Here is a 27577-nt window from a genome sequence, read left to right on the forward strand (position 1 = left end):
GGGAGACGATGATGGCGGCGGTCGGTGCACCAGAAGTGATTTCACAGCTGGAAAGCGCTGCCAAAGTTTTAATGGTGAGAAATAAAATGTTGTTTTTGTTGTGTGTGAGGGTATGTGTTCACACTTGGTTCTATAAAGAGTTGTAATACGACGACTCGTGTGAAACGGCTTAGTTATTTAACAAATGAGGGGATAGCGATGCGTGGCGCAGTGCTTGTCTCCATCCCGCAAAAATCCAGCATAGCCATCATCAGACCCCCGAAAGACCCCATGTGTGACACGATTGGTTGTGTCGTTGGTTATATAAACTTCACTAACAAAACATAAAGGCTTTAAAATACAGACACAGTTGTCAAGTTTGATATAAAACCAAGTAGATATCTCAGTAGACATTCTGAATAGACTGAGCATCACCATGGCTGCCCATGTCGATGCTGATAAAACACGCTGTTGATTCATCCATGTTAGTCTGATATCTGAGTAGTTTTAGCACCGGTGTTGAGTAACTATCAAGAAAAGTGCCAGATCGACTTTGCTTCCAATTTCTAATGGAGTAGAGAACTATTACTCTTTCGGATGAAACTAGTCACAATGCGGCACATGTCAGAAACACTTGGCTAGGTTGCTAAAAGTTAGTCACGCACCATGCTTGACGTTAATGTTGAACAGCGCTCGTCTGAAATGGCCCAGTCGCCAACTTGTTCATTGTTTCCATTCGAACGAACTTGTACTGTGTTCCACCATTCTCAAGCCACAACTGTGTTATATGACCTGACTGTTGCTAGCTACCAAATACAGTCGTCTGTTGTTTACAACACATTTGAATCAGCTGGTTTCTTTTATGTTTTAGGAAAGCTAAATCCATTCAGTTAAACTAATTTAGATTAGGATACACGGCATAGGAAGAACTCAATATTTAGCCTACCCTAATCTCTTCCCATTCTATAATATCAACATTGTGTGGATACGACCCCTTAACGTTGTTGGAGATACTTAATATGTTAGTCAGACCTATGCTAAGTCAATTTACAGTACATTTATGGTTAAGGTATATTTATGTTCATAATTTTAATACTTGGCTAAAATAAAGTTGTAAGTCTTATGAACTATGATATGTTTGATTAGTACTGAAGATACTGGAGCAGAATATTATTAATCTGGAAGTGGTTATAGTAGATCCTTTATGAGAAACACCAAAACAAGGAGAATTAATAATGTTCCTCCTTGGCCCTGACCACTACTTTTGGCAGATTGATCATCCCAGATGTTTTAGTTTTACTATTTTGTGTGTTACATCATGATTTAGCTTAAAATGTGATATAGCCGGTCCAATAACAGCCTATCTGCTAGCTATTCACGTTGTAACAGTAGCCTGTCTCTCTCAGATTATATCTAAATAGCCAATGGGCCCTACATATCATCGATACATCAACGGTATTGTTTTAAAACAGGGTGGGTCAGCAATTTGAAAATGTAACAAATTAATACAGGTTAATCATAGGAAGATATGTCAGTGCAGATGACTTTAATGAGTTGCTGTCCATAGTGTCAATAGTGCTGTCCTAATCCTGTTAGGCCCAGACCTGCCTGTGCTGAGCCAGCATTGTGAGACCTAAGGAAGGTTAAGTCAAGGCTGGGATTGATTGATGTGACCACAGGGGTAGTAATAAGTGTCTGTTACTATACTATTCGCCAGGCTGCTTCCAGAGCCAAGTAATCATATAAAATTCAGAGTTCAGGGCTGTAGTGTGTTAGTGATGTTCAGGGCTGTAGTGCGTTAGTGATGTTAAGGGCTGTAGTGCGTTAGTGATGTTCAGGGCTGTAGTGCGTTAGTGATGTTCAGGGCTGTAGTGTGTTAGTGATGTTCAGGGCTGTAGTGTGTTAGTGATGTTCAGGGCTGTAGTGTGTTAGGTGTTAGTGATGTTGAGGGCTGTAGTGCGTTAGTGATGTTCAGGGCTGTAGTGTGTTAGTGATGTTCAGGGCTGTAGTGTGTTAGTGATGTTCAGGGCTGTAGTGTGTTAGTGATGTTCAGGGCTGTAGTGTGTTAGTGATGTTCAGGGCTGTTAGGTGTTAGTGATGTTCAGGGCTGTAGTGTGTTAGGTGTTAGTGATGTTCAGGGCTTCAGTGTGTTAGTGATGTTCAGGGCTGTAGTGTGTTAGTGATGTTCAGGGCTGTAGTGTGTTAGTGATGTTCAGGGCTGTAGTGTATTAGTGATGTTGAGGGCTGTAGTGTGTTAGTGATGTTCAGGTTGCAGGCCTGCGAAAGGCCCTGGTTCCTGTGGTCAGGGACAGATGAAAGGGCCTTTCTCTCTGTGCTCACAAACTCTGGGCGGCGTTCACTGCAATTAGGTATGGAATGCGATCTCCCCGCTGAGCCGTGTATGAGAGGGGCAGCCTTCCTCTGAGATGAAGGGCTGCCGTCTTGCGCTGGATCTTGTGATTAGCATCGATGTTTTGAATCACATGCTTTATGTGTACGGGACATGCTGTCTTTGTGTTGGTGTGTCATTTATACTGTACTGTGTGTGTTTGCAGGCACCGCCGTCCATGGTCAGCACAGAGCAGAGACAACATGCAGAGCACATATTCCTCTCCTTCAGGAAGTCTAAATCCCCCTTCGCTATCTGCAAGCACATTCTTGGTAAGAGGTTGATTGACATATCAATTTATATAGATTGTAGCACCTTATAGCTTGTTGATTTTAGCTATTGGGTTGTATAGTACTTTATTTATATATTGTTTTTTGGTCTGTTTTGTTTCGTAAATGTTGTATCATTTTTTAATCTAAAGTAAAATATTCTTCATCATGAAACATTATTTCTGAGATGAGCTGGTCTCCGACCTACAAACAGCCGTCACATAGACTGCATACATGTACCAACAGACTAGTCACAGAGCCTAGCGACAGACCCTCAGAGAGCTGCACACATGTACCTTACCAACAGAGTAGTCCCAGAGCCTAGCGACAGACCCTTAAGAGAGCTGCACACATGTACCTTACCAACACACTAGTCACAGAGCCTAGCGACAGACCCTCAGAGAGGACACTCTTAGAATAAGGCCCGTTCAGACATCTAACAAACTACTAATACCCTATTAGTAGTTTAATACCCTATTAATATTATCCATATAGACTATACCAATATACTACTCAAATACACTAGTAATAGAACACTGAAATATCTACTAGAAATATATTAGACTACTACTAATACATTTCGTTCATTTAGCATAAGCTTTTTCCAAAGTGACATACAAATAGTGCATGGAGAAAGTACAGAATAAAGTTAACAATCAGAGCTTCATACTAGACTACTAACAGAAGACTAAGAGACTACACACAGAGCTGCCCCAGAACCCTGACAGCTCCCCCTCTACTCCACAGAGACCAGTAAGGTGGACTATGTGCTGTTCCAGGCGGCCACAGCAATCATGGAGGCCGTGGTGAGGGAGTGGATCCTGCTGGAGAAGGCCAGCATCGAGTCTCTACGTACATTCCTCCTCACCTATGTTCTACAGAGACCCAAGTATGTTAACGTGTATGTGTGTGTGTTTGTGTTGGCAGTATGAAGCGAGGACATACCCCATACCCTCTAAGAATAGGCTGGGAATCAGTTCATAAATGCTGCTGTCTCTGCTTTGTAACAGGCCTGCCTATGTTACGCTGTGAATCCTTGCGATTGGGCCTGCTTATGTTGTTTTGAATCCTTGTGATTGGGCCTGCTAATGTTGCTGGGAATTCTTGTGATAGGCCTGCTAATGTTGCTGGGAATTCTCGCGACCATACCTGCTTATGATGCTGCTTATCCTTGTGACCGTACCTGCTTATGATGCTGCTTATCCTTGTGACCAAACCTGCTTATGATGCTGCTTATCCTTGTGACCGTACCTGCTTATGATGCTGCTTATCCTTGTGACCGTACCTGCTTATGATGCTGCTTATCCTTGTGACCGTACCTGCTTATGATGCTGCTTATCCTTGTGACCGTACCTGCTTATGATGCTGCTTATCCTTGTGACCGTACCTGCTTATGATGCTGCTTATCCTTGTGACCGTACCTGCTTATGATGCTGCTTATCCTTGTGACCAAGCCTGCTCATGTTTCTCTCCTCGTCCTCAGCCTGCAGAAGTACGTGCGCGAGCAGATGCTTCTGGCCGTGGCCGTCATTGTGAAGCGCGGCTCCCTAGACAAGTCCATCAACTGTAAAGGCATCTTCCATGAGGTCAGCCAGCTCATCAGCAGCGGCAACCCCACAGTGGTGAGAGAGCTCTAGACTGGGACTAACCTGACCCTAAACACACTGCTACTGTTCTAAGGTACTGTCCTGACCCACACTGGTACTGTCCTGTCCCACACTGGTACTGTCCTGACCCACACTGGTACTGTCCTGACCCACACTGGTACCATCCTGACCCACACTGGTACCGTCCTGACCCACACTGGTACTATCCTGACCCACACTGGTACTGTCCTGTCCGGACATGCAGGTACTATCCTGTCCGGACATGCAGGTACGATCCTACCTGGGCCTGGGCGATGAAACGATGCGTACCGCTGTTGACGCTTCATCAGTAGCAATAAGAAATGTATTCAGTAGAATGTTTGATAGTTTCAATTCATTTAATTCAAACCTCAAGGAAAGAACATAGCAAATACGCTACATTCCCAAGCGTGCTCCCTTCCTGATTCATAAACGGAGGAATTTGACAATAAAAAAGGACAGGTCAGCTTGCCGGAATGTCAGTTAGTCTGAACGATACCAGAACACTGGTTGTTGTAAAATTTGCAGGAATACCGCTCCGACCAAGAGCTGGAAGACCACAAACGTATTTTCTTTAGTAGTAGGCAGCATGTTGTCAGTCACAACCTACTTCTGCCATTTATCTCAAGATAAAATTAAGTGGTTACATTTAAATAAAGGTGGTTAAATAATGTTTTAACCTGTTAATTAAAGAGTTAATTAAATGAAAGCTAATTAAAAATGATTTATATTGACATTAATGAAACATTTTAAAGTGAACCATAATTTGGTTATATTGGCCAGCTCTAATCTTACCCCACACTGGGTACTGTCTTATCTTAGACTGGGATGATCCTAGTCCACACTGGGACCAGCCCTAGACTCACCAGGATATGTAGCACACACTGTCTGTACACCACTATTATCATATGAAGATTTCATGAGAGAGATCATGAGATTCACACCCAAGACGATATAGTTTCAGCCTACATCGAATTTGTCTGGTAAGATGAGTGTGCCTGGTGTCCAGCAGGTGGCAGTGTCCTCCAGATGGTAGACCCTCCTGCCCAGTTATGGGTTATGTTATGTGCTTCCTGTGACCTTTGCCCTGTGCCCCCTGCAGCAGACCCTGGCCTGTTCCATCCTGACGGCTCTGCTCAGTGAGTTCTCCAGCTCCAGCAAGACCAGCAACATCGGACTTAGCATGGAGTTCCACGGCAGCTGCAAACGCATCTTCCAGGTCTGCTTCTCGTGTTTGTGTCTCACTTTCCTACTGGTCTGTGTGTACGTCAAATCTAATTCTGTGTAATGATGAGTGTGTGTGAAAAGTCAGTGTGTTTATTGACAAGTGTGTGCGCTGTTATGCGTGCATGTGTGTACTGTCTGTGTGTGTACTGTTGAGAGTGTGTAACATCAGAGTGTGTACTGATGAGTGTGTGTGTGACAGTGTGTGTTCTGATATGTGTGTGTAAAAGCGTGTGTTCTGATGTGTGCGTGTGTAACAGCGTGTTTACTGATGACAGTGTGTGTAACAATGTGTGTACTAGGGTTGCAACAATTCAACAAGCCCACGGTTTGTATTGCGGTTTATGGGTTTCGGTTCGGTTTGTTTAGCACATTAGGGGGGGGGGGAAACATTACCATTTCAGTTTCTCAATTTTTTTTCTAATCATACTCATGCTATTTAAAGCAAACATAAACATTCTTCAATCTCTGTTTTTCCTTCCATCAAAGAGTAGCGTCGCACATATGTAATCGTTCAAATGCGGGTCTCACAGCGTAACGTCGCAAATATGCGATTTCGAACATTCCAATTGAATATTTTCCGATAGACAAAAACTAAGCGACAAACGCTTTAGTATGGCTTCAAAATGTACTTCTGAGAAGGCTAACAAGTAACACTAGCATGGTATTAGCATTGCTACGAGTATTATGCTAGGTTATTTAGCCCGGAAGCTAACTAAAGCTAGCTAGCTACCGCTTCGGAAAAATAACTTGCGCTGTAGGGACTTTCGAAAAAAAATTGAACTCAAGCATCTAAAGGTTTATTGCAAAAATAACAAATAAAATAACATTATATAACAGGTAATCTTTCTAAATACGTAGCTCTCTTAGTACTCTCCGGGAAAGTGGAAGGACAAAGGGTATTAGGTTGTGTTTTCTCGGTTTTGCACCCCTAGTGTAGCCTGGCTGCCAGCCCAATTTATCCCCGCCCACAAAAGAATTTGGTCGGGAAGTTGGGTCTGGAGGGGCTCGATTGCGGTAAAACTATATCCGAACAGGAGCTCTTCGGACCAATTAAATTGTCAGGGCGGAATTTATGCGATGATGGACAGATGATCAACAGTAACATAATCAACAACGTCAAATTCGTTTTCAACAATTCGGTTGAATTCGTTTTCAACAAACAACATATTACGTTGCTCTGATAGGTTGTAGGTCTATCCATTTGAGCGAAGAGGCATTTGTTTTACGAGCTCGGTTGACACAGGCCCCGTAGTCACAGCCCAACGTAGAGTTTTCAGACTCATATTCTGACTAGAATTATTAGTATGACAACGTCAGGCTACCCCTAGTGTGTACTGATGGTTTTGCACCCCTAGTGTGTACTGATGGTTTTGCACCCCTAGTGTGTACTGATGGTTTTGCACCCCTAGTGTGTACTGATGCCTGTGTGTCGCAGGAGGAGGACCTCCGGCAGATCTTCATGTTGACCATGGACGTTCTCCAGGAGTTCAGCCGCAGGGAGAACCTCAACGCCCAGATGTCCTCTGTGTTCCAGCGCTACCTGGCCCTGGCCAATCAGGTGCTCAGTTGGAACTTCCTCCCGCCCAATCATATCCTTTTTCACATCCCAGACAGCAAGACTGGCACTGTGGGCCTTGGGCCCCTGTGCGATAGGACAGCCTTTATAAGGTTGCTAGGGATATTACATTTGTATCGGATTATTAACTTATAGTTAATATGGTCAGCACAAGTTTGTATTCTACATGACAGGTGATTTGTATATCAGTTTAGTTGTAATAGAAGGGTTGGGAAGGGAGACGTGAGGGTCAGGGTTAAGTAGGTGAGTAGCAGGCTGGGACTGGGGCAGACTTGGTCGTTGTGTTACGGTAAGAGAGGTGAATCGGGGGGGGGGGGGGGGGGGGGGGGGCAGAGTTAGGGTCAGGGTCAAGGAGGTGAGTGGGACTAGGGCATGGGTTTACTGTTTGACAGCTGGTTTACTGGGATCAGAAGTGGGGGGTCAAGGATCACTGGGCTGTTGGCTTGAGGGTGCGTGCTTGCACAAGCTCTGACCAGCTCCTCACGAGCAGGTCTCCTCCTGGAGGGTTAGCGGGCCCCTCTTAACCCCACAGCTTGCTGAGTGTCTGTCAGGAATGGCTGGCATGCTCAATTTGGCATGCGCGTCTGTGATTGTGTATGTTTGCGTGTGTGCATGTGTCTGTGATTGATTGAGTGTGTCTGTGACTGTGTGTGGAACTGTGTTGGCTTGTGTAATTGCAGTGGGGGTGTGCCCAAGGGACTTGGTTGGAACTGAGAACAGATTTATGAAGGCCGCTGGGAAGGAGAAGTGTGGTCGTCAGATTGTCAGAACATGTTGTGTGTGTGTGTGTGTGTGAGCGAGCTCAGGGACCGCTACTAATTAAATGCCTGACAGCCGCAGTTGTCTCCCCCCCAACACGCGCACACACACACTCCACCATCCCAAAGAGCCTTTTTAAAACGCCACACGTCCTCCATCCTTCAGAGCCCGACCGCCCGGCATGCGAGTCATCTGTCCTCGCCGCGGCCCCGCCACTCGTGTCATCTGTCCAAGACACGCTCCCCGAGCGTTTGTCGGACAGCGCGTCTCTCCTCGCCGCCGTTGACCCCGGAGGGGGGCGGGGTCACGGCCAGTCCCCGGCTCTCCAGCACAGAGGGCAGCTGCTGTGAATGGCTGAAGCAGATGACAGACAGGACTAAGCCCAGCCCCGCTGTGGAGATGAGTCTTAAGGTCCTATTGGCTTGGCTGAGTTTGGGTTGGGTGGGGCGTGGTCTGGTCAGTCCACTGGTCTGGGCTGGGGACGCCATCGGCGGGGGCTGGCCTCGGGTGTGAGGCCGGAGAAGGCCTGGCTCAGGGCCTGGGCGGCAGCCCCCTGTTTGAACAAGCAGGACAGGATTCCTTGGTGACAACTGTCCAAACTGAAGCCAGACAGAGTGTTATATTATGTGTAGGGGCAGGGTTGGGGTGGTGGAAAGGGGTGGGGGGAGGGATGTTGAAGGGACATTCCTGGACTGTTTTTGCACATGGCAAGGCAGCAGGCAGGACTTAAAGAGGATGTATCACTTAAACCCTCCGCTCTCCTTAACATAGCACTGCTCCCTGAGCTCAGTGTGGGCCAACACTGCCTCAGCACAGGCCTGGCCAGCCTCAGGCTATTACTATGCCTACTATGGGGGCAAGACACACTGGTCTTCCCTCCTGCTCACCTGAACATGGGAATAACTGATAGACATGTCATCTCTCACATACCTACACCTCGGGTTAGGAAAGTATCTGGAACAGGAGTCTATTCCCACCAGGCGGCGTTTGGTTTGACGATGTTGTTTGAATAGCGGGCCATGAGTCAGAGTAGTCTGCTATATGTATTAAGCAGGATACCGACATTGGTCCTTCACTGGAGATGTGGCACTGGAAAGTATTCAGAGCCAGTGTGGTGTTATTTTGGAGGGTTCTGGAAGAGATCATGGCAGGTGAGCTCGAGAAAGGTCGCACCAGACCACAGCCCATGTGTCACTAGTCAGTCTGGGCTCATTAGTCAACTTGTAGGCATGCACACACACCAGGATTGGATTCATTGATGTGGGGTCGGACTCCGGGGTCTTCATATCTTCATATTAGGGCCTCCCTCTCTCGCTTTCTCAATCTCTCCTTTCTCTCTATCTCTCTTTCTCTCCTCCTCTCAATTTCTCCTCTCAATTTCTCCTCTTTCTTCCTCTCAATATCACCTCTCTTCTCAGTGTCTCCTCTCTCTCTCTCTTTCTCACATACATAAGAAGGTTCACTCAGAGTTCTGATGCTGGACCAGGGCTATTTATAACCAGGCCATAAAGACAAGGCTGCTGGAAGCAGTGAGCAGAGTACGCACACATGCACACCGCCAAAAAGCTGGCACCTGTCTCAATGAGCTGTGTTTGTTGTCTGTGTGAGTGTAAGTGTGTGTAAAGTGTGGTGTGGGGCTGTGTGTGTGTGTGCGTGTAGGGGAGTAGGGTGCTGTGGCGGGTGTAGGGGAGTGACTGGGTTTGGCCTCGCGGAATGCTTGGCCTGAGCCGATGACTGGCTTTCATCTTGCATTCCTGTGGGAAGTTCCTCACTCTGTCTGCCTCACGAGACCTGAGGGGGAGGCCACAGGCGACACTGAGGGCACAGGGAGAGGGAGGGAGGGAGGGAGGAGGAGTGTGAGACACAGGCCAGGAGCTCAGTGGCGATGCAGGCAGAGCAGATGGGACAGAGCTACTGAGAGAGTTACAGCTACTTTCCACTGCCACCACAGAGCAGCCAGACGATAGAGAGAGAGAGAGAGAGAGAGAGAGAGAGAGAGAGAGAGAGAGAGAGAGAGAGAGAGACACACAGAGAAAACACACCCTGTGAGGGAGACAGCTAGTTGACAGACCTGTGAGCGAGCAAGTGTTCCCCATGCTGCTGTTGTCCTTGACCTGCGGTGCACTGGGACGCCACTACATCGCCATGTTCGAGTCCACCCAGAACGTGATGCTGAAGCCCACAGAGACATGGAGGGAGGCCCTGCTGGACACGCGCGTCATGGACCTCTTCTTCACAGTGAGTATCTCCTGGTCATGGACCTCTGGTCTTCTTCACATTCGGCGCCTTCTCAAACAGGCCTCCCAAAAGAGGAAACATGGCTAGATTGTTGGTTTTAGTGAGCTAAGGACATTTCTTTTACCTGGTGCCTTAACTGTATAAGTTCAAGTGAAAAAGAATTGTGAGTAGAGCTGGTTAAAGTGATGCTGATGCTGACAGTGAGGTCTTTGCTGTCAGGAAAATAGGTTATATATCTCCAGGCTGTCTGGAGAATGGGTTATAGACCTCCAGACTGTCTGGAGAGTGGGTTATAGACCTCCAGACTGTCTGAAGAGTGGGTTATAGACCTCCAGACTGTCTGGAGAGTGGGTTATATACCTCCAAACTGTGAGGAGTGGGTTATAGACCTCCAGACTGTCTGAAGAGTGGGTTATAGACCTTTAGACTGTCTGGAGAGTGGGTTATATACCTCCAGACTGTGAAGAGTGGGTTATAGACCTCCAGACTGTCTGAAGAGTGGGTTATAGACCTCCAGATTGTCTGGAGAGTGGGTTATAGACCTCCAGACTGTCTGGAGAGTGGACTTTAGACCTCCAGACTGTCTGGAGAGTTGGTTAAAGACTTCCAGGCTAAGTGGGGTGGCTGGAACTACCCAGTCAATTGTCCCCTCATTATCTCTCTACAGATACATCAGCATCTCTGCCACCACATAGTGTGCCACTGACATCCATGTCTCCAGCATGTCTGCTGCCACATACTGCTCCTTAGTTTTTTTTTGGTGGCATCCAGTACGCAATACATGTTCATTGCGTACATCCGAAATGTCACATTTGAAAGCAAGGGGGAACACAAATTGACACCAATACTGATCATCGTAGTGTTAACAGTATGGAGTGCCTAGATGGATGTTGAGCTGTAGTCAGCTGTCCAGTGCTGGACATCATCTGGAGGTGTGCAGAGGGTCCAGGACCGGAGCTGGGTGCTCTCCACACGGGAAACTAGGTTCTGATGTGGTCTTTCAAGACAGACTTTCAATCCGTAGACCTGGGGATGCTTGGTATGTTGTTTTGTGCGTGCCCATTAACCGCTGTTTAGAGTTCATAGTAATCACATCCTCACAGTGCCACAACATCACATCTATAATGCCATGGAGCCACGCTAGGAAATAACTGTATAATTATATGAGAGCGAGTTACATTACCAGAGGGCCAGTGCAGCTTATCAGCTGTAAGACGACCTGCTGATGGCTACATAGTAGCAGAGTAGTCTTACCTCCTGGTATTTGTGGAGGCTTTGGTGTTTGTTATTGTAGTTGGTCGAGTCGCTATCAGCTGTCTGTCTCTGTGAGTGTGTGTGTGTGCGCGTGTTTATGTGTGTCTAAGGGCCTGTCTGTGTGTGTCTTTACGTGTGCTTCTTTGTCTGTGCATCTGTGGGCCTTTCTGTGAGTGTGTATCTGTGGGCCTGTATATATGTGTGTGTGTTTGTGTGTGTCTATGGGCCTGTCTGAGTGTGAGTGTGTGTGTGTGTCAGCTGCCAGCCCTCACTCCTCAGCTGTGAGCAGCGTCCAGACACGCGCCGCCAGGGTCAGAGTGTGGAGCGTCCTGGTGGTAGGATTAGGGCCTAACCCCCGGGATTAGGGGCCCCCGTTAACGGCAGCCCCCCCACCTCCCTCACCCTCCTCTGGGCCTCCTCCCCCCGGCCGCACCCCCCTAGTGGGTGTCAATCTCCCCTTAAACAGCTCCACTCAAACAAAGTTGTCTTCAAGGGGAGAGAATACGTTTGTCAATTGACGCCTCACTCAGAACACTGTCTGCCTGTTGAGGTTTTGAGAAAGGCAGCTCATTAGGAAGTTTGGTTGCACTCACTCTGATGAAACAAGTCGAGCTCCAAGTCAACTGTCTACAAGTCTGGGCCGAGAGGTGTTGGCAGAGGAGAGAGACAGCGAAGCCCCTTGTTCCTTAAACACTTGACAGACATATGTCATTTGGATTGAACAGTTTTGTGGCTGGACATGGTTTAAGGATGACTTCATTTGAGTCAGTTGGATCTGTTATTTAATGTGTGTGTTTGTGTGTGTGCGCGCTTAGATTTCCCAGGCATACTTGTGTCAGTGTGAATAATCAAATATATATATACTCCACACGCACACAAGCCACATCTGTGTTGACTAGGTAAACTCAATCTGGCTGATTCGAGAGAGCTGGGTCTGATGAGGTTGTCTATGCCCAGGGCGCCAGTAACCGCATCCCAACGAACCAAAGAGTGATAAAGAGGCAGGAGACAACCAGTCGAAAGCACGGTGTCGATTTGAAAAAAGAGAAACCTTGAAAGGCGATCCTCTGATTCCCCATAGGAAGCAGACACTAGGCTTTGTCTCCTTCTATAAATACCCGGTCTCATTCTCTCTGGGCGAGGAGGAGTGCCCGGTCTTGTTTTGATTTACCCCTCTCCGCCCCCCTGCCCGTCTCTAACTATAGGGCAACTCAAGGCGATAGGCATAGCTAGCGTCGCACGGATTGTTAGTTGGTGCAGCTGTTTTTAGAGCGCGTGCAGCAATCCTTTGGCCTTGCGCTCTCTCTCGCTCTCTCCTCGTCTCCTCTCTCTCTCTGTCCCCCACCCCCCCTTCCCCTCTCTCCCCCCTTTTCCCTCTCTCCCTCCCCTAGCCCTCTCTCTTTCCCTCCCCTTCCCTCATCTCCTCCAAAGAATGACTTCACACTCTGGAGGCCAGCGCTACCCGACGGCTCGGAGCGTTGCAGCGACGCTAGGTTAGCATCGGGGCCAGCTCACACCCTGCCGCTCCGGCTGCAAACGAGGGGGAGGAAAGGAACAAGGGAGGGAAAGGGAGTGAGACAAAGACTCGGGGTGAGGGAGGTCTTTCCCTCAAACCAGACGGAAGAGTTGTGCTGGCTCTGTTGTGGGACTGTAAGATTAGAAGAGAGACTGGAGAGACTGGAGAGACTGGAAAGAGAGAGAGAGAGAGAGAGAGAGGAAAGGGAGGGAAAAGGGAGGGGAGAGAGAGATAAAGAGAGAGAGAGAGAGAGAGAGAGAAAGAGAGAGAGGAAAGGGGGGGGGGGAGGGGAGAAAGGGGGGGGGGGGAGAGGGAGGGGAGAAAGGGAGGGAGGGAGTGCGTGAGCATAGGGGAGTGTTTGGGTCCAGACCTCACCATTGTGCTGTCAGTGGAAACACATGTTGGAGAGAGGAGCTGGAGCCTGGCTGTGCTGGCGTGCTTACCCAGCCCCACCATGCCCTCACCCTCACAGACAATAACACGTCTGACCCTCTGACTTCAGCTCTCACTCTGGGCTCCGCCGGGACTGTCTGTGGAGACATTCAGGCGGCTCAGTGATCGATTGAGTCGGGAGTGTGGCGGCGGCGTCTCGGGCTGAAGTTTCTCGGTCCAGACTTGTAGACAGTTGACTTTCCGCTTGACTCGTTTCATCTGACGGTGAGTGCATCCAAACTTCTCATCTTTTTTACTGATCTGAGATCAGGGTTGACGTCTCCCCGTGTTTGTCGGAATGCCCTGGGGGAGATCTGTAGGAACTAGCCTGTTTGCCTCTTTACGCGCAATCTCAGTCATGATCGCGGTCTGCAGTACAGCAGTGATCTCAACAGTCAGGGCTGAGTGGAGACAGCCTGGTTGCCATGCTGGCTTTTGCTGGAGCAGGAACACAGCTTCCAGGTCGAGTCATGGGGTTGTGAAGCCAAATGGGATTTTTTTACAAGCAGAGGGCTACACACAGAGGGCTACACAGATGCCCACAGATCAGCACCGTTAACCAACCTGAACCCCTCAAAGAAGACAAGGGGAAATACTCCCCAAAGCTACGGACGAGCAATTGATCAACGGATGGTGGTGCAGACCGTAGGCTTGGGAGACAATTATACCATGGCAATCAAACAGCCATTCACATTCAGATCCTGTGTGTCCATGACCTCACCCTTCACAGTCACTCAGCGTGGCCTTAAGTTTCCCTGGCGGTTAAGACGGTTACCTCCAGAGGCTGTCCATGAAATCCCAGTTTCCTAGATCGAAGAGTTGTATGAACAGACGATGGTTGCCTTCTGGGAGGTATCTGAGGCACTGGCAAGCCTGACTTGGCCTCAATTGTTTTCTTATTCAACTGCAGCCTTTCAAGGTTTTCCACTGTTTCCAGTTATCAACAAACCGATCTTCCACTATGATGTCTTCAGCTCAGTATGGCTGGTAAATCTACCAAGAGGATAGGTGTGTCTGAGTTCTGCCTAATTCAACTGGAGCACTATTTCCTGGCAGTTGATGTTCCGTATTCCGTTCCATAGATCACTGTGTTTACCCTGGCCTACCTGTGTGTCAAACAGCTGTGTTTGCCTGCAGAGCTAAAGCCTCAGCTAGGGTTTCTCAGTGTTGTTGGAATGAGGCAAGGCGACATTCTCACTCCACAACAGTTCCAGTTTGATTCCCCTCCGTCACGCTCGCCCCAGCTGACTCGCCGATAAATCGAATAACCCTGACAGACTCGGATGTCGAGGTCATGTGTAATAATGTTGTCTGTCTGCGGTGCGTCTCTGCTCAGGTGCACAGGAAGATCCGGGAGGACTCAGACATGGCCCAGGACTCGCTGCAGTGCCTGGCCCAGCTGGCCTCCATGCACGGACCCATCTTCCCCGACGAGAGCGCCCAGGTGTCTTACCTGGCCCACCTGGTGGAGGGGCTGCTCAGCATGATCAACGGGTGAGCTACCTGGACACACACACCCGGACACACACACCCGGACACACACACCCGGACACACACACATGGACACACCCAGACACACACACACACCCGGACACACACACCTGGACACACACGCACACACCTGGACATAGGCACACACACCTGGATACACCTGGACACACACACACCCGGACACACACACACCCGGACACACACACACCAGGACACACACACCCGGACACGGACACACCCGGACACACACCAGGACACACACACACCCGGACACACACATACCAGGACACACACACACCTGGACACTTACACACACACTTGGACACTCACACCTGGGGCTCGTCAACCTAGGTCTTCATCTGATTCGTTGGGTGAATTTAATGGTCTTGAAATTGTAAACGCTGAGGTTTATCAAAGTAGTAAATTTATGTTTTTACACTCACCAGGTACAGAAATCCTGTTTTACCCTGGGATGTAAACAATCAGGGATTTTAAGTAGCTAGCCCCACTGTCAAAGGGGAAGGCAAGGAGTGTCAAATCTATCTGCATAATATCTTTAGTGTTGCAGTTAAAATTGCAATTGACTGTTATTGAACAGTGTTTAAACTGGCCTTAAATCTATGAAGGAGGAGGATCCTTTAAAACAATGAACAATGTTTTACCAGCAATGGGTTATTTACAGTGTGAGTTGATGTGCCAAAGGGTTTTGTGATCTGTTGTGATAGGGAGGTCATATTTGAAAGGAAGTGCCAGCCAATCCATTCCCATGGGCACAACTACCGCCATGTCCTTAATCATTATAACGGGATGCGTGTGTGTTTTCTGGTACTTTAAGAAGTGAGCACTTGGGATTTGAATAATGTGTGTGTTAATGTGATTTGTTGTTTTATAGTTTGTGGCCTTAGTAGTAAATTCAGAGGCCTTTGATTTATAAATAACAGGCACACATGCTGGAGCCTGGAACGCCTGAGTCAGTAAGCCAAGTGGGTCTCTCTCTCTCTCCACACCTCTCTCTGGCCCCTCTCTCTCCCTCACCCCTCTCTCTTTTCCCCCTCTTTCTCTGCCTCTCTCTCCCTCACACCTCTCTCTGTTCCCACTCTCTCTCTGCCTCTCTCTCCCTCACCCCTCTCTCTTTTCCCCCTCTCTCTCTGCCTCTCTCCCTCACCCCTCTCTCTTTTCTCTCTCTCTCTCTGCCTCTCTCTCCCTCACCCCTCTCTCTTTTCCCCCTCTCTCTCTGCCTCTCTCTCCCTCACCCCTCTCTCTTTTCCCCCTCTCTCTCTGCCTCTCTCTCCCTCACCCTTTTCTCTGTTCCCACTCTCTCTCTGCCTCTCTCTCCCTCACCCCTCTCTCTTTTCCCCCTCTCTCTCTGCCTCTCTCTTTCTCTGTAATCACCTATTCTTGGAGCTTTTTTCCAGTTGCATCATGTGAAAGCCATGCGGGACAGGAGGGGGTGTCCACAGTGATTGAGCAGCTCTGCTAGTGATTTACCCCCATCTCATAGAGGTCAGGGGGCCGCTGGGAGGCCGGCCTCTAACCGGGGCTCTGGGAACACAGCCTCCCCAGAGACTAGAGATTGGATCAGTCGAACCTGGGGATTGATGTATAGAACTCTGTGTAAATTCATTCATAAAAGTATGCGCATCGTGGAAACAGGAAAACTCTGAACATGACCGGTACTCATGGTTATTTTCACGGATCCCAATTTACTTGTGCTTGACTCGCCAACTCCCACATTTAACCTTCAATGGTTGTTGAAACCGTTCGGAATTTTCTTTCAAGAGAACTCCCCAAAACGTTACAAATGCTAATTCTGAATACAAAAAAATTCTCGTCTTCAGGACTTAGGTCGACTTAGGTCGATAGGTCAGTGGTGACTGAGAAGTGCGTTGTTAAAAGGGGAGTTTTTTCGACCACTGGAGAGGATGGAGAAGGGTTAGGGTTAGGGCGCTTGAGAATCCTCCTCTTTAATGAGCACAGCTTCCATTAATTGGTCACATATTAAACATACTTTTAGTCGTCCGAAACACATCTTCTTTCACACTCAAAACATTTTATCGTTAATGGCTACATGGATACATTAACAAACAACCATTGTAGGCCAAGCACCCTCATTAATGATTTGATTGATTGGTTTGACTCGAGGACAGATCAGGCCTAGGTCACAACTTCCTCTCCTCCCACATGGACTTTCTGATCAGATGAAGCTGTCATGTGTTCCGTCTGTGTTCCGTCTGTGTTCCGTCTGTGTTCCGTCTGTGTTCCGTCTGTGTTCCGTCTGTGTTCCGTTTGTGTTCCGTCTGTGTTCCGTCTGTGTTCCGTCTGTGTTCCGTCTGTGTCCTGTCTGTGTCCCCTGGCGTCTGTTGTACTGAGCTGGTGCGCTGGTTCCTCCTCCCTCACAGAATAGAGATCGAGGACTCTGAGGCCGTGGGCATCTCCAACATCATCTCCAACCTCATCACTACGTTTCCCAGAAGCACCCTGACGGCCCTGCCCAGCGAGCTCTTCACCTCCTTCATCAACTGCCTCACTCTGCTCACCTGCTCCTTCGGGCGCAGCGCCGCCCTAGAGGAAGTGGTGAGTACCACACGTCTACAATGTTACGTAAAAAGTAAAATGGCTTACTCATTTCATTTTTTTCATTTCATTTTCATTTGGATCCCCATTAGCGGCCAGTTTAATGGCAGCTAATCTTCATGGGGTCCTCTGGCTTACTCCATTTGCCTCATGCCAAACACACCTTTAGAATGACCACATTATTCATAAAATGCACGCCCGTCACTCAGGAAGGATTCCACAATCTGTTCACTCATAATCAGTTTTCTTTGACTCACTACCTTTCTCCTTCTCCCACCCTTTACACCCTTCCCCCCCCCAGCTGGACAAGGATGACATGGTGTACATGGAGGCGTATGATAGGTTGCTGGAGTCGTGGCTGACGCTGGTGCAGGATGACGAGCACTTCCCTCGCGGCTGCTTCGTCCAGCCGGCCGTGCAGGTCTTCAACTCCTACATCCAGTGTCACCTGGCGGCCCCCGATGGCACGCGGAACCTGGTGAGCTGTCACTACCCCCCCCCCCACCCCACCGTTCCTCTCTTCTCCTTCTCTCCGCTCCATCTCCGTCTCTCTCCTCCCTGTCTCTCTCTCTCTCTGCTGTCTTTCCCTTTCCAGTTTCTTTGAAGATGTTAATTGAATATACTCTTTATATTTAGCAAAAAAATAACTTAGTTTATTCTGCTTTACAGTAACTCTGCTTTATAAGACTGTTCAACTAATCTACCTCTGTCAGAGCCACCATCACAGAACTGCACTAAACCTGTCTCCTTGCACTTTATTCTATTGTATTGTATTTTATTGTATTCAAATATACCGGCTGCTATGACAACTTAATTTCCCTTCGGGGATGAATAAAGTACTCTATCTATCTATCTTTACAGTAACTCTCCGTCCTCATTCCTCCCTCTCTCTTCACCCTCTTCTCTGTTCTCCCTCCAGACAGCGAACGGCGTGGCGTCGCACGAGGACGATGAGATCAGTGAGCTGCAGGAGGATGACAGGGAGCTGTTTTCTGATCAGCTGGCCAGCATAGGCATGCTGGGACGCATCGCAGCCAACCACTGCATCCCCCTTCTGACCAGGTACACACTCTCACTCACTCATTCAATGCTGATCATTACATCCCCTTGACCGCTGACCCTTGCCTGTGATTGGCCAGTCTGCTGGAGGAGCGTGTGACTCGTCTGCACGGGCAGCTCCAGAGGACCCAGCAGCACCTGCTGGCCTCGCCCCACGCTGGCTCTGTGGACCGCAAGGTCCTGGATGACCTCTACGAAGACATCCACTGGCTCATACTGGTCACAGGTCAGTAGCTCTGCACTGGTCAGTAGATCTGGACAGGTCAGTAGCTCTGTACTGGTCACAGGTCAGTAGCTCTGTACTGGTCACAGGTCAGTAGATCTGCACTGGTCACAGGTCAGTAGCTCTGTACTGGTCACAGGTCAGTAGCTCTGCACTGGTCAGTAGATCTGGACAGGTCAGTAGCTCTGTACTGGTCACAGGTCAGTAGCTCTGTACTGGTCACAGGTCAGTAGATCTGCACTGGTCACAGGTCAGTAGCTCTGCACTGGTCACAGGTCAGTAGCTCTGTTCTAGTCACAGGTCAGTAGATCGGTACTGGTAAAACAGTTAAACACTGAATGGACCCCCACCCTGGACAGGCCCATGCTAGCAGTAGACCCTACCACTCCTGCTACGCTAGGCTGCTGCATATCTGAATAACATCAAGCTTCTCACCAGAGCCAACTTGGTAATCTGTTCATTACCTGACAGTTATAGCATTCAGTCGTGTTGGAATCCGTCAGCCCCGAGAACAGGCTGCTGTGTGCCCAGGGGGCCGGCCCCCAGCTTAGCGGCGCGGCAGAGCTAAGTTTAGCCTGAGGATGAAGGCCGGCTAGGTCTGTGCGCGAGTGGAATCTGATGTAAGGAAGGGAGAGCTACCAGCTGTGTGACCCTGCTTTTGTTCTGGGGATTTCTGTCCATCTATTGGGAATAAATGTTCTTTTGTGTGGAGATTTTCCACTGTCAGTCTGCCTCATACCACCATTGTAGCGTTTCAGAACAAAAACCGTTCAAGTGGAGGTGAAAATAAACGCCCCCTGTTGACAGCCTGTTTTCCAAGGATAATTGATGTTCTATACCATGTTCTCCAGGGTACCTACTGATAGATGAGGTTCTATACCATGTTCTCAAGTGTACCTACCATTAGATGAGGTTCTATACCGTGTTCTCCAGGGTACTTGCTGGCAGACGATGCCCAGGGCGAGACACCGCTCATCCCCCCGGAAGTGATGGAGTACTCCATCAACCACTCCACGGAGGTGGACATCAACAGCACCCTGCAGGTCCTGGGCTCCCCCGGAGAGAAGGCCTCCTCCATCCCAGGATGCAACAGGACAGACTCTGTCATCAGGTAAGGACCCGCCCAGTCCATGGGGATTGGTTGAATCTTGTGGCCTGTCGGTTGTACCCTCACTGTTGGGTTGCTGTGGGTGGGCTGGAGGAATTATTGGAAGGCTCCTCTAGATCCCAGCCGGGGCTGTTCAGTCACGCTTCCATGAGACCCCGTCTGGACGGCACACAGCTCTGCTTTCCCTGTGGGGGTGACGGTCCCAGGGAGGGAATTTCCTGGCCATGCCCCACACACTGACCCATCCATGCCCCACACACTGACCCATCCATGCCCCACACACATGCCCCAGCCATGCCCCACACACTGACCCAGCCATGCCCCACACACATGCCCAGCCATGCCCCAACACACTGACCCAGCCATGCCCCACACACATGCCCAGCCATGCCCCAACACACTGACCCAGCCATGCCCCACACACAGCCCCAGCCATGCCCCACACACTGACCCAGCCATGCCCCAACACACTGACCCAGCCATGCCCCACACACAGCCCAAGCCATGCCCCACACACAGCCCCAGCCATGCCCCACACACAGCCCCAGCCATGCCCCACACACAGCCCCAGCCATGCCCCACACACAGCCCCAGCCATGCCCCACACACAGGCCCTGCCTTAGAACAGCCGCGGTGCTGGTCAGTCAAGCCCCTGGACCACCCTGGCACCACTATACGTTTACATTTTTAAACCCACAAACAAATAGTGCATATAAAACGTTAAGCCGAAAATCAAGGATCAGAAGTACATAGTTCAAAAACACCTTTTTGTGGGTATGGTCTAGAAACAGTATGTATTTACCAGGCATCGTACAAAATAACATCTCAACCACGAATTATGGTGTTACAAACTATGTAATATCATAAGTGCAACATTAAACAATTCTTACAAGACAGTGGTACATCAGGATCTTAAAGTCAACATACAGAGACAAAGACACATTTTCAGGCACTTCAAGAACTATTGTACTGCACTGCTAAGTGCAGCTTCCATACATGCTATATAAGGATGGGGCAGCTGCTGGTAGAGCAGGGTCAGTAAGGCAGGGTCGGACTGTAGGGTCCACACTCAGGTGGAGAGGATAGAGTGTTCTGTAGGGTAGGGTAGAGTTTAGGGTGGAGAGGGGTAGAGGGTTCTGTAGGGTAGGGTAGAGAGGGTTCTGTAGGCTAGGGTGGAGAGGGTAGAGGGTTCTGTAGGCTACGGTAGAGAAGGGTAGGGGTTAGGGTGAAGAGGGTAAAGAGTTCTCTTTGGTAGGGTACAGAGGGTAGGGGGTTATGTACGGTAGGATTGCAGGGTAGAGGGTACAAGAAGGGGGAGGATGTTCCGTGAGCGAGACATGGAGACATTTGGCATTTTTGGCGTGGTTGGCGGTGTAAGATGATTGTTCCTAGCCGGGCATGTGGAGGTGGCCGACAGCAGAGACAGGGGATTGGAGGGACAGGGACACGGGCATCAGGTTTCCTAATAACTGCACTTGAACCCGCCTCCGTCAAATGTCAGTGGGGTTTTGTTTTCTGCAAACAATGTGAAACAGTGCACTGTCCGACAGCAAAGGGGCCTCTGACACAGATTTCTAAGCTGATTTAAGCCCTGCTGTCCTGTGTGCCTGTGTGTAATAATGTTTAAACCATGCGCAAAGAATAATGTGTGTTGAGCTTTTTGTTATGTCGCCGGGCAACTGAAACAAACAGCTGTTGTCTCCCATCTCTCTTTTGTTCTGCCATTCTTTCCTCCCCCCCCCCCCCCCCCCCCCCCCCGGCTCGTGCTCATCCCGACCTTGGCTTTCTCTCTTCCCTTTCTCTCATTCCCTCTGCCTCTCATTCTCTTCCCCCTCCTCTCTCTGCCTCTCTTCCCCTCTACCCTCTTATCCTTCTCTTCCACTCCTTCCCTCTCTTCTCACCTGCTCCTTCCTCTATCCTTTTCCTCTCTCTTCCTCGTCCTCCTGGTATCGGCAGGTTGCTGTCTGCGGTGCTGAGGACATCTGAGGTGGAGTCCAGGGCCACCAGAGCCAGCCTGACCGGCCTGCTCAGCCCTCAGATGGGGAAGGACATCGTCTGGTTCCTCCGTCGCTGGGCCAAGACCTACCTGCTGGTGGACGAGAAGCTGTATGGACAGGTGTGACACAAAGTCCAAGCCCGCCTTCAGCTCTAACCCCTAGCCCAGCCCCCATATCTAACCCGGGCCCAACCCCAGACCTGACTCTAGCCCAGCCCCATATCTAATCCTAGCCCAGCTCCAGACCTAGCCCCCCTTCCTCTGTCATCCTCTCATCTCTCCATCTTCTCCTCCATCATCCTCTCATTTCTTTACTCCCGTCTATCATTCTTTTTGTTTCATTCTCCCCTCCATCTTCCTCTCATCTCCCTGTCCTCTCCTCTTCCATCATCCTCTCATCTCCTTGTCCTCTCCTCTTCAATCATCCTCTCATCTCCCTGTCCTCTCCTCTTCCATCATCCTCTCATCTCCCTGTCCTCTCCTCTTCCATCATCCTCTCATCTCCCTGTCCTTTCCTCTTCCATCATCCTCTCATCTCTGTCTGCTCCTCCATCATCCTCTCATCTCTCCGTTCTCCCATCCAGATCAGCATGGCTCTTAGCACGGCCTTCGGGGCAGACACTGAGGGGGCCAAGTGGATTGTGGGATACCTGCTGGAGAAGGTGATCAACAACCTATCGGTGTGGAGCTCGGAGCCGGAGCTGGCCAATGAAACAGTGGAGCTGCTGGTGACCCTGGTGGAGAAGAGGGAGAGGTGAGGAAGGCTCCCCCTGGTGGTGGATGGGGCGAATAGACTTCTATAAACTTGGCCATGGAGAAATACTTTTAGCAGACACAAGCCGTGTTGCGCAGGAATCTTTAGAAAGGTTCACTGCATCAGATTTTAGTCTCGCTGCGGCCATATCTGTTTGTCCTTGGTGCTGACACATATCTAACTGATCCTTCTCTGTCCCCTCTCCCCTTTCCCTCCTTCTCCACCCCTCCAGGGCCAACATTGTGGTGCAGTGTGAGAACTGGTGGAACCTGGCCAAGCAGTTTGCCAGCCGCAGCCCTCCCTTGCACCTGCTGTCCAGCTCCGTCCAGAGGACCCTGATGAAGGCTCTGGTCTTGGGGGGCTTCGCCCACATGGACTCTGACACCAAGCAGCAGTACTGGACCGAGGTACACACACACACATGCACACGCACAACCCGGGGAGGACAAGGCATGGGTTTAGCCCTGCACATCGTTTCAGACCTGTTTCAATGTCTCCATCTCCCTTGGTTTCTCTCTCCATCTCTCTGTCTCTCCATCTCTCTTGGTTTCTCTGTCTCTCTCCATCTCTCTTGGTTTCTCTCTCTCTGTGTCTCTCTCCATCTCTCTTGGTTTCTCTGTCTCTCTCCATCTCTCTTGGTTTCTCTCTCTCTGTGTCTCTCTCCATCTCTCTTGGTTTCTCTGTCTCTCTCCAACTCTCTTGGTTTCTCACTCTCTCTGTCTCTCTCCATCTCTCTTGGTTTCACTCCCTCCATCTCTCTATCCTCCCCCAGGTGCTGCACCCCCTCCAACAGCGTTTCCTCAGCCTGATCAACCAGGAGAACTTCGCCCAGATTAGCCAGGAGGAGGGAGTGAAGCGGGAGATCGTCGCCACGCTGGAGGCCCTGTGCGGCATCGCCGAGGCGACGCAGATCGACAACGTGGCGTCGCTCTTCAGCTTTCTCATGGACTTCCTGTCCAGCTGCATCGGCCTGATGGAGGTGTACCGCAACACCCCGGAGACCATCAACCTCATCATCGAGGTGTTTGTGGAGGTGGCCCACAAACAGATCTGCTACCTGGGGGAGGTGAGGGCCCATCCTAACCCTAATCCTCTTCTTTTTGCACTTCTGGTTAAATGCTAACTGCATTTCATTGGCATTGTTACCTGTACTCTGGACAATGTTGAATCTAGTCCTGTACCTGCAGTGTTTCCCACAGATTAGAAACCTAATTGTGGCGGGGAGGGGTGGGGGTTGTCAGACCGGGGGGGGGGGGGTACAGTTACAGTTAATTTGTTAGTAATTTGTTACATTAAATATTAATCCAAAATGATTCACACCTTCACAAAATTAACAACAACTAACATATTATTTCTGCATTATGCATGTAGCAACCCTAGTGCTAAACAACTATTTAACTGGTCGGCTCCATGACGCCGGGTAAGCTAGCTCTTGAGACTTCTCACCAAAAGAACGAAGGGGAAACTTCGAGTACTGTAATTCGCTCTGGATAAGAGCGTCTGCTAAATGACTAAATGTAAATGTGAGTAAGGTACCTCGCGAAAAGTAGCCTCAACTTTTCTCGACTTTTAGCTACGGCACTAATGCTGAAGGCTCGCTGATATAGCTGTCGGTCTTACTAGAACGGCATATGTATGCGTTGTTGTTGCTAACGTGTGCTGACGTTGTGACTGTGCATATGTGAGAAAGACGCATGAGTGACAGAGAGACGGAGGGAGAGCAGGGGAAAGGAAATGCAGCTGAACGAATACGCTGCGTGTTTTAACCTAAATAGCGATAAAAACAAATATTTTACGAAACGCAATGTGTGGCGGCCGGTGTTGATTCTGTGGCGCACCGCCACAAATTAGTCTATGTGTGGGAAACACTGACCTGGATGCTCTTCCTACTGCTCTGCCACAGGGACAGTAATCTGCAGCACCTCTCACAGTACTGACATCCCTGTCCTGTCTCTCACCCCCCCCCCCCCCACCCACCCCCCCCCCCCCCCCCCCCCCCCCAGTCCAAGTCAATGAAGCTGTACGAGGCGTGTCTGACGCTGCTGCAGGTCTACTCCAAGAACAACCTGGGCCGCAAGCGGTCGGACGTGGCGGCGGAGGAGGACCAGTACCAGGACCTGCTGCTCATCATGGAGCTGCTCACCAACCTGCTCTCCAAGGAGTTCATCGACTTCAGCGACACCGGTGGGTCAGGTGTGTGTTGAGTACAGGGGGGGGGGGGGGGGGGGCGGAGGGAGGGAGGGAGGTGGGTCAGGTGTATATTGAGGAGGAAGCGTGAGGGGGAAAGGGAGGCCGGGAGGGAGGTGTGTTGAGGAAGAGGGAGGGGGATAGAGGTGAAGGGGGGGGGTTGTGCACCATGTTACAGGGTAGAGGGCTGTTTATTTAGTCACAGTCCAACATTGTCAGTTCTAATGAAGTCTTCCTATGTGTGTTTATTTTGATATATATACAAATATATATATACGTGTTTGTGTGTAGATGAGGTGTTCCGGGGCCAGGAGCAGGGTACAGCAGCGTCGGGTCGCTCTGTGTCTGCTGCAGACGTGGTTCTGTTTGGAGTCAACATCGTGCTTCCCCTCATGTCTCAGGACCTGCTCAAGGTCAGGCCGAACTCCAAATGCAAATCCAAACAGAATGTCAGGATGACACTTTTACATTCCCATCGATTTCAAAGGCGTTTTTCCTGGTCTTCACTCCTGTGTGTCGATCTGCTTTCTATGCTCCAGTTCCCGTCCCTGTGCAACCAGTACTACAAGCTCATCACCTTCATCTGCGAGATCTTCCCAGAGAAGATCCCCCAGCTGCCTGAGGAGCTCTTCAAGAGCCTCATGTTCTCCCTGGAGCTGGGGATGACTGCGTATCCTTTTTTTTTTGGTGGTTGGGGTTGAGTGTGTTGTGCGTCCATGCATATGTACCTCTGTTGGTCTTCTTCTGGTCAGGCAGTGCATGACCTATAGCCTAGCAGTCCAGCTCTCCCTGTATACAGCCTGTAGACCAGTGTGTGTGTTGGCCCTTGACCCCGAGTGTGCAGGATGAGTTCAGAGGTCAGCCAGTTGTGTCTGGAGGCTCTGTCCCCATTGGCGGAGCAGTGTGCCAAAACCCAGGAGAAGGACACGCCCCTCTTCATCGCCACGCGCCACTTCCTCAAGGTCAGACACGGCCCCTGGGACTCGTCACTCGCTTGTCGTTCCTTGCACACTCCCCCCCCCCCCGCCCCCCCTCACACTCTCTCAGCCCCTCACAAACACTCGCATTCTCTCCCCCCCTCACACTTTTTCCCTCTCTCCACCTCACTCTCTCATTTTTCTTCAACTCTTTCTTTCTCTCCCCCCCCCCCCCACCCATCTCCTTCTCTAGTTGGTGTTTGACATGCTGGTTCTGCAGAAGCACAACACAGAGATGACCGTGGCTGCAGGAGAGGCTCTGTACACTCTAGTCTGCCTGCACCAAGTGAGTACCACCGCCCTCATGTCCTTGGGCAAGGCACACGTCGGTCGAAGGGGAATCAGAACATCGATTGCCCCTACATAAACATTACATAACACGCCGATTTGATATCTGCTACTTTATTTTTCGCCCAGACAGTGTGGCAAAAGAAAATGTGTGCTCCGTGTTCATATGTTTACATGAAGATGTGTCACTGTGTGCCCCGTCAGACGGAGTACTCTGAGCTGGTGGAGTCTCTGCTCTCCACCCAGAGAGACGCCGTCATCTACCAGCGTCTGGCCGACGCCTTCAACAAGCTGACTGCCAGCAGCACGCCCCCCAGCATGGACCGCAAGCAGAAGTTGGCCTTCCTCAAGAGCCTGGAGGAGTTTGTGGCTAACGTGGGGGGGCTGCTCTGTGTCAAATAACCACTGTTTCCTCAACATCCCCTCCCTTATCCCCTGCCACCTGACTACCCCCTGCTGGTCCTTTGGACTGCCTGCCTGGTCTTCTGCACCTCCCCCCCCCCCCCCCCCCAGGCCCCTGCGGACTGGGCCTGAACACTAAGGAGACAGGGGACCTTGTAGCTCTGGATCCTCCAGGGCGGATACTGACGGGGTAGAGGTGGGGTGGTGGCCTCCAGGACTGAGGGGGTGGAGATGGGGGTAGGACTGGGGGTGGAGGGGGCAGGGTAGGTTGGTAGTCAGGCCTCTTACCTTTCCAATCATTGTTTACTTTATTGGTGCTGGGGTGAAGGCAGGAGGGAGGGGGATGATCTGTTCCAGGAACACCACGCCCCTCCTCCCCTACCTCTCCCTCGCCACTCCGACCCTGCCCCCCTCCCTGAGTGCCTTTGTTTTCTTGATTGTGTCGTGTGTCGACTCCTGCGTTGTCGCCGTGGCGAGCTGGAACAAGTCTCCCCATGACGTTGGTGCCTGTCATTCAAACTGCAAACTACGCACGCATCACAGATCGCCATGACAACGAGGCCTCACTGGCTTTTTCCAGACTGTCTAGGAGGGTCGGGTGTTTTGGAGGGTCGTCGACAGACAAACCAAATCACTTTGTGTTTCATTAAGGGTGTATATATGTTTTCAACAAAAAAAAGGAGAAAAAAATTAGTTTCAAAATTATGACTGAAAGGTTTTTATAAGATAATTGATAAAAGAGAGGTTGACCAGAGGAAGAGGAGGGGTGAGTTGTGAACTCGGGATGTAATCTTCCTCCTCACTGGAGGTAAGTTCTATCCTGTGCCTCCACTCTCTTCCCCAGCGAAACAGCAGGGGGGTGGAAGCCTTAGAAACGCTCAGCCTCTCAACTTTAGCATAAACTCTAGTTTTATTTTTCTACGACACATTCACTCTTCTACACTTCAAAAACACACTGGATGGACAAGACAAGACCCTACAATACCGAAGAAAGCAATAACAAACCAAAAAAAGGAACGAGCCACTTGTTTTAACTATGGCATTGAAGATGGACCTTCAGATCTTCTTGTTGAGAGCACTACCCTGGTTGTTTTGGAATGCCTGAATGAATTGTAACGAATTGTAAAAGTGTACATAAACTTATTATATAAAATGTCCAGACGTATGTATTTCATTTCTTCGTTTACCGTTGCCTTATGTTAACACTTTCTTTCTGTTAGTTTCAAGTGGATTAGTGTCCATCAGACGGATAAT

At 49.8% G+C, this 27577-nt stretch overlaps 1 protein-coding gene across 2 annotated transcripts; it reads left to right on the top strand.

Moving 5' to 3' along the window:
• xpo4 (exportin 4) lies at positions 1–27480 on the top strand. Of its 2 annotated transcripts, none has more exons than XM_047047260.1 (23): positions 1–74; positions 2535–2640; positions 3385–3526; positions 4121–4259; positions 5365–5481; positions 6925–7078; positions 9950–10062; positions 14601–14758; positions 17155–17329; positions 17631–17807; positions 18249–18391; positions 18469–18614; positions 19545–19722; positions 21676–21835; positions 22300–22469; positions 22702–22876; positions 23242–23535; positions 24473–24662; positions 24948–25069; positions 25196–25326; positions 25501–25618; positions 25827–25919; positions 26126–27480. In XM_047047260.1, the coding sequence occupies exons 1-23, from the start codon at positions 9–11 to the stop codon at positions 26321–26323; spliced, it is 3465 nt and encodes a 1154-aa protein (XP_046903216.1). In that variant the 5' UTR covers positions 1–8; the 3' UTR covers positions 26324–27480. The 2 variants fall into 2 exon arrangements, with proteins under 2 accessions (XP_046903216.1, XP_046903217.1); XM_047047261.1 differs by having other exon boundaries at positions 5368–5481.
• Positions 27481–27577: the final 97 nt, after the last annotated feature.

The sequence above is a fragment of the Hypomesus transpacificus genome, chromosome 23 (assembly GCF_021917145.1).
Source record: "Hypomesus transpacificus isolate Combined female chromosome 23, fHypTra1, whole genome shotgun sequence".
NCBI lineage: Eukaryota > Metazoa > Chordata > Actinopteri > Osmeriformes > Osmeridae > Hypomesus > Hypomesus transpacificus.

Bases quoted from the DNA above. Each gene is read 5' to 3' on its own strand.
- xpo4 (XM_047047260.1), top strand. From the start codon at position 9: ATGATGGCGGCGGTCGGTGCACCAGAAGTGATTTCACAGCTGGAAAGC. The intron at 75-2,534 runs GTGAGAAATAAA...GTGTGTTTGCAG, and splicing joins GCGCTGCCAAAGTTTTAATG to GCACCGCCGTCCATGGTCAG. The intron at 7,079-9,949 runs ATATCCTTTTTC...CCTGCGGTGCAC, and splicing joins GAACTTCCTCCCGCCCAATC to TGGGACGCCACTACATCGCC.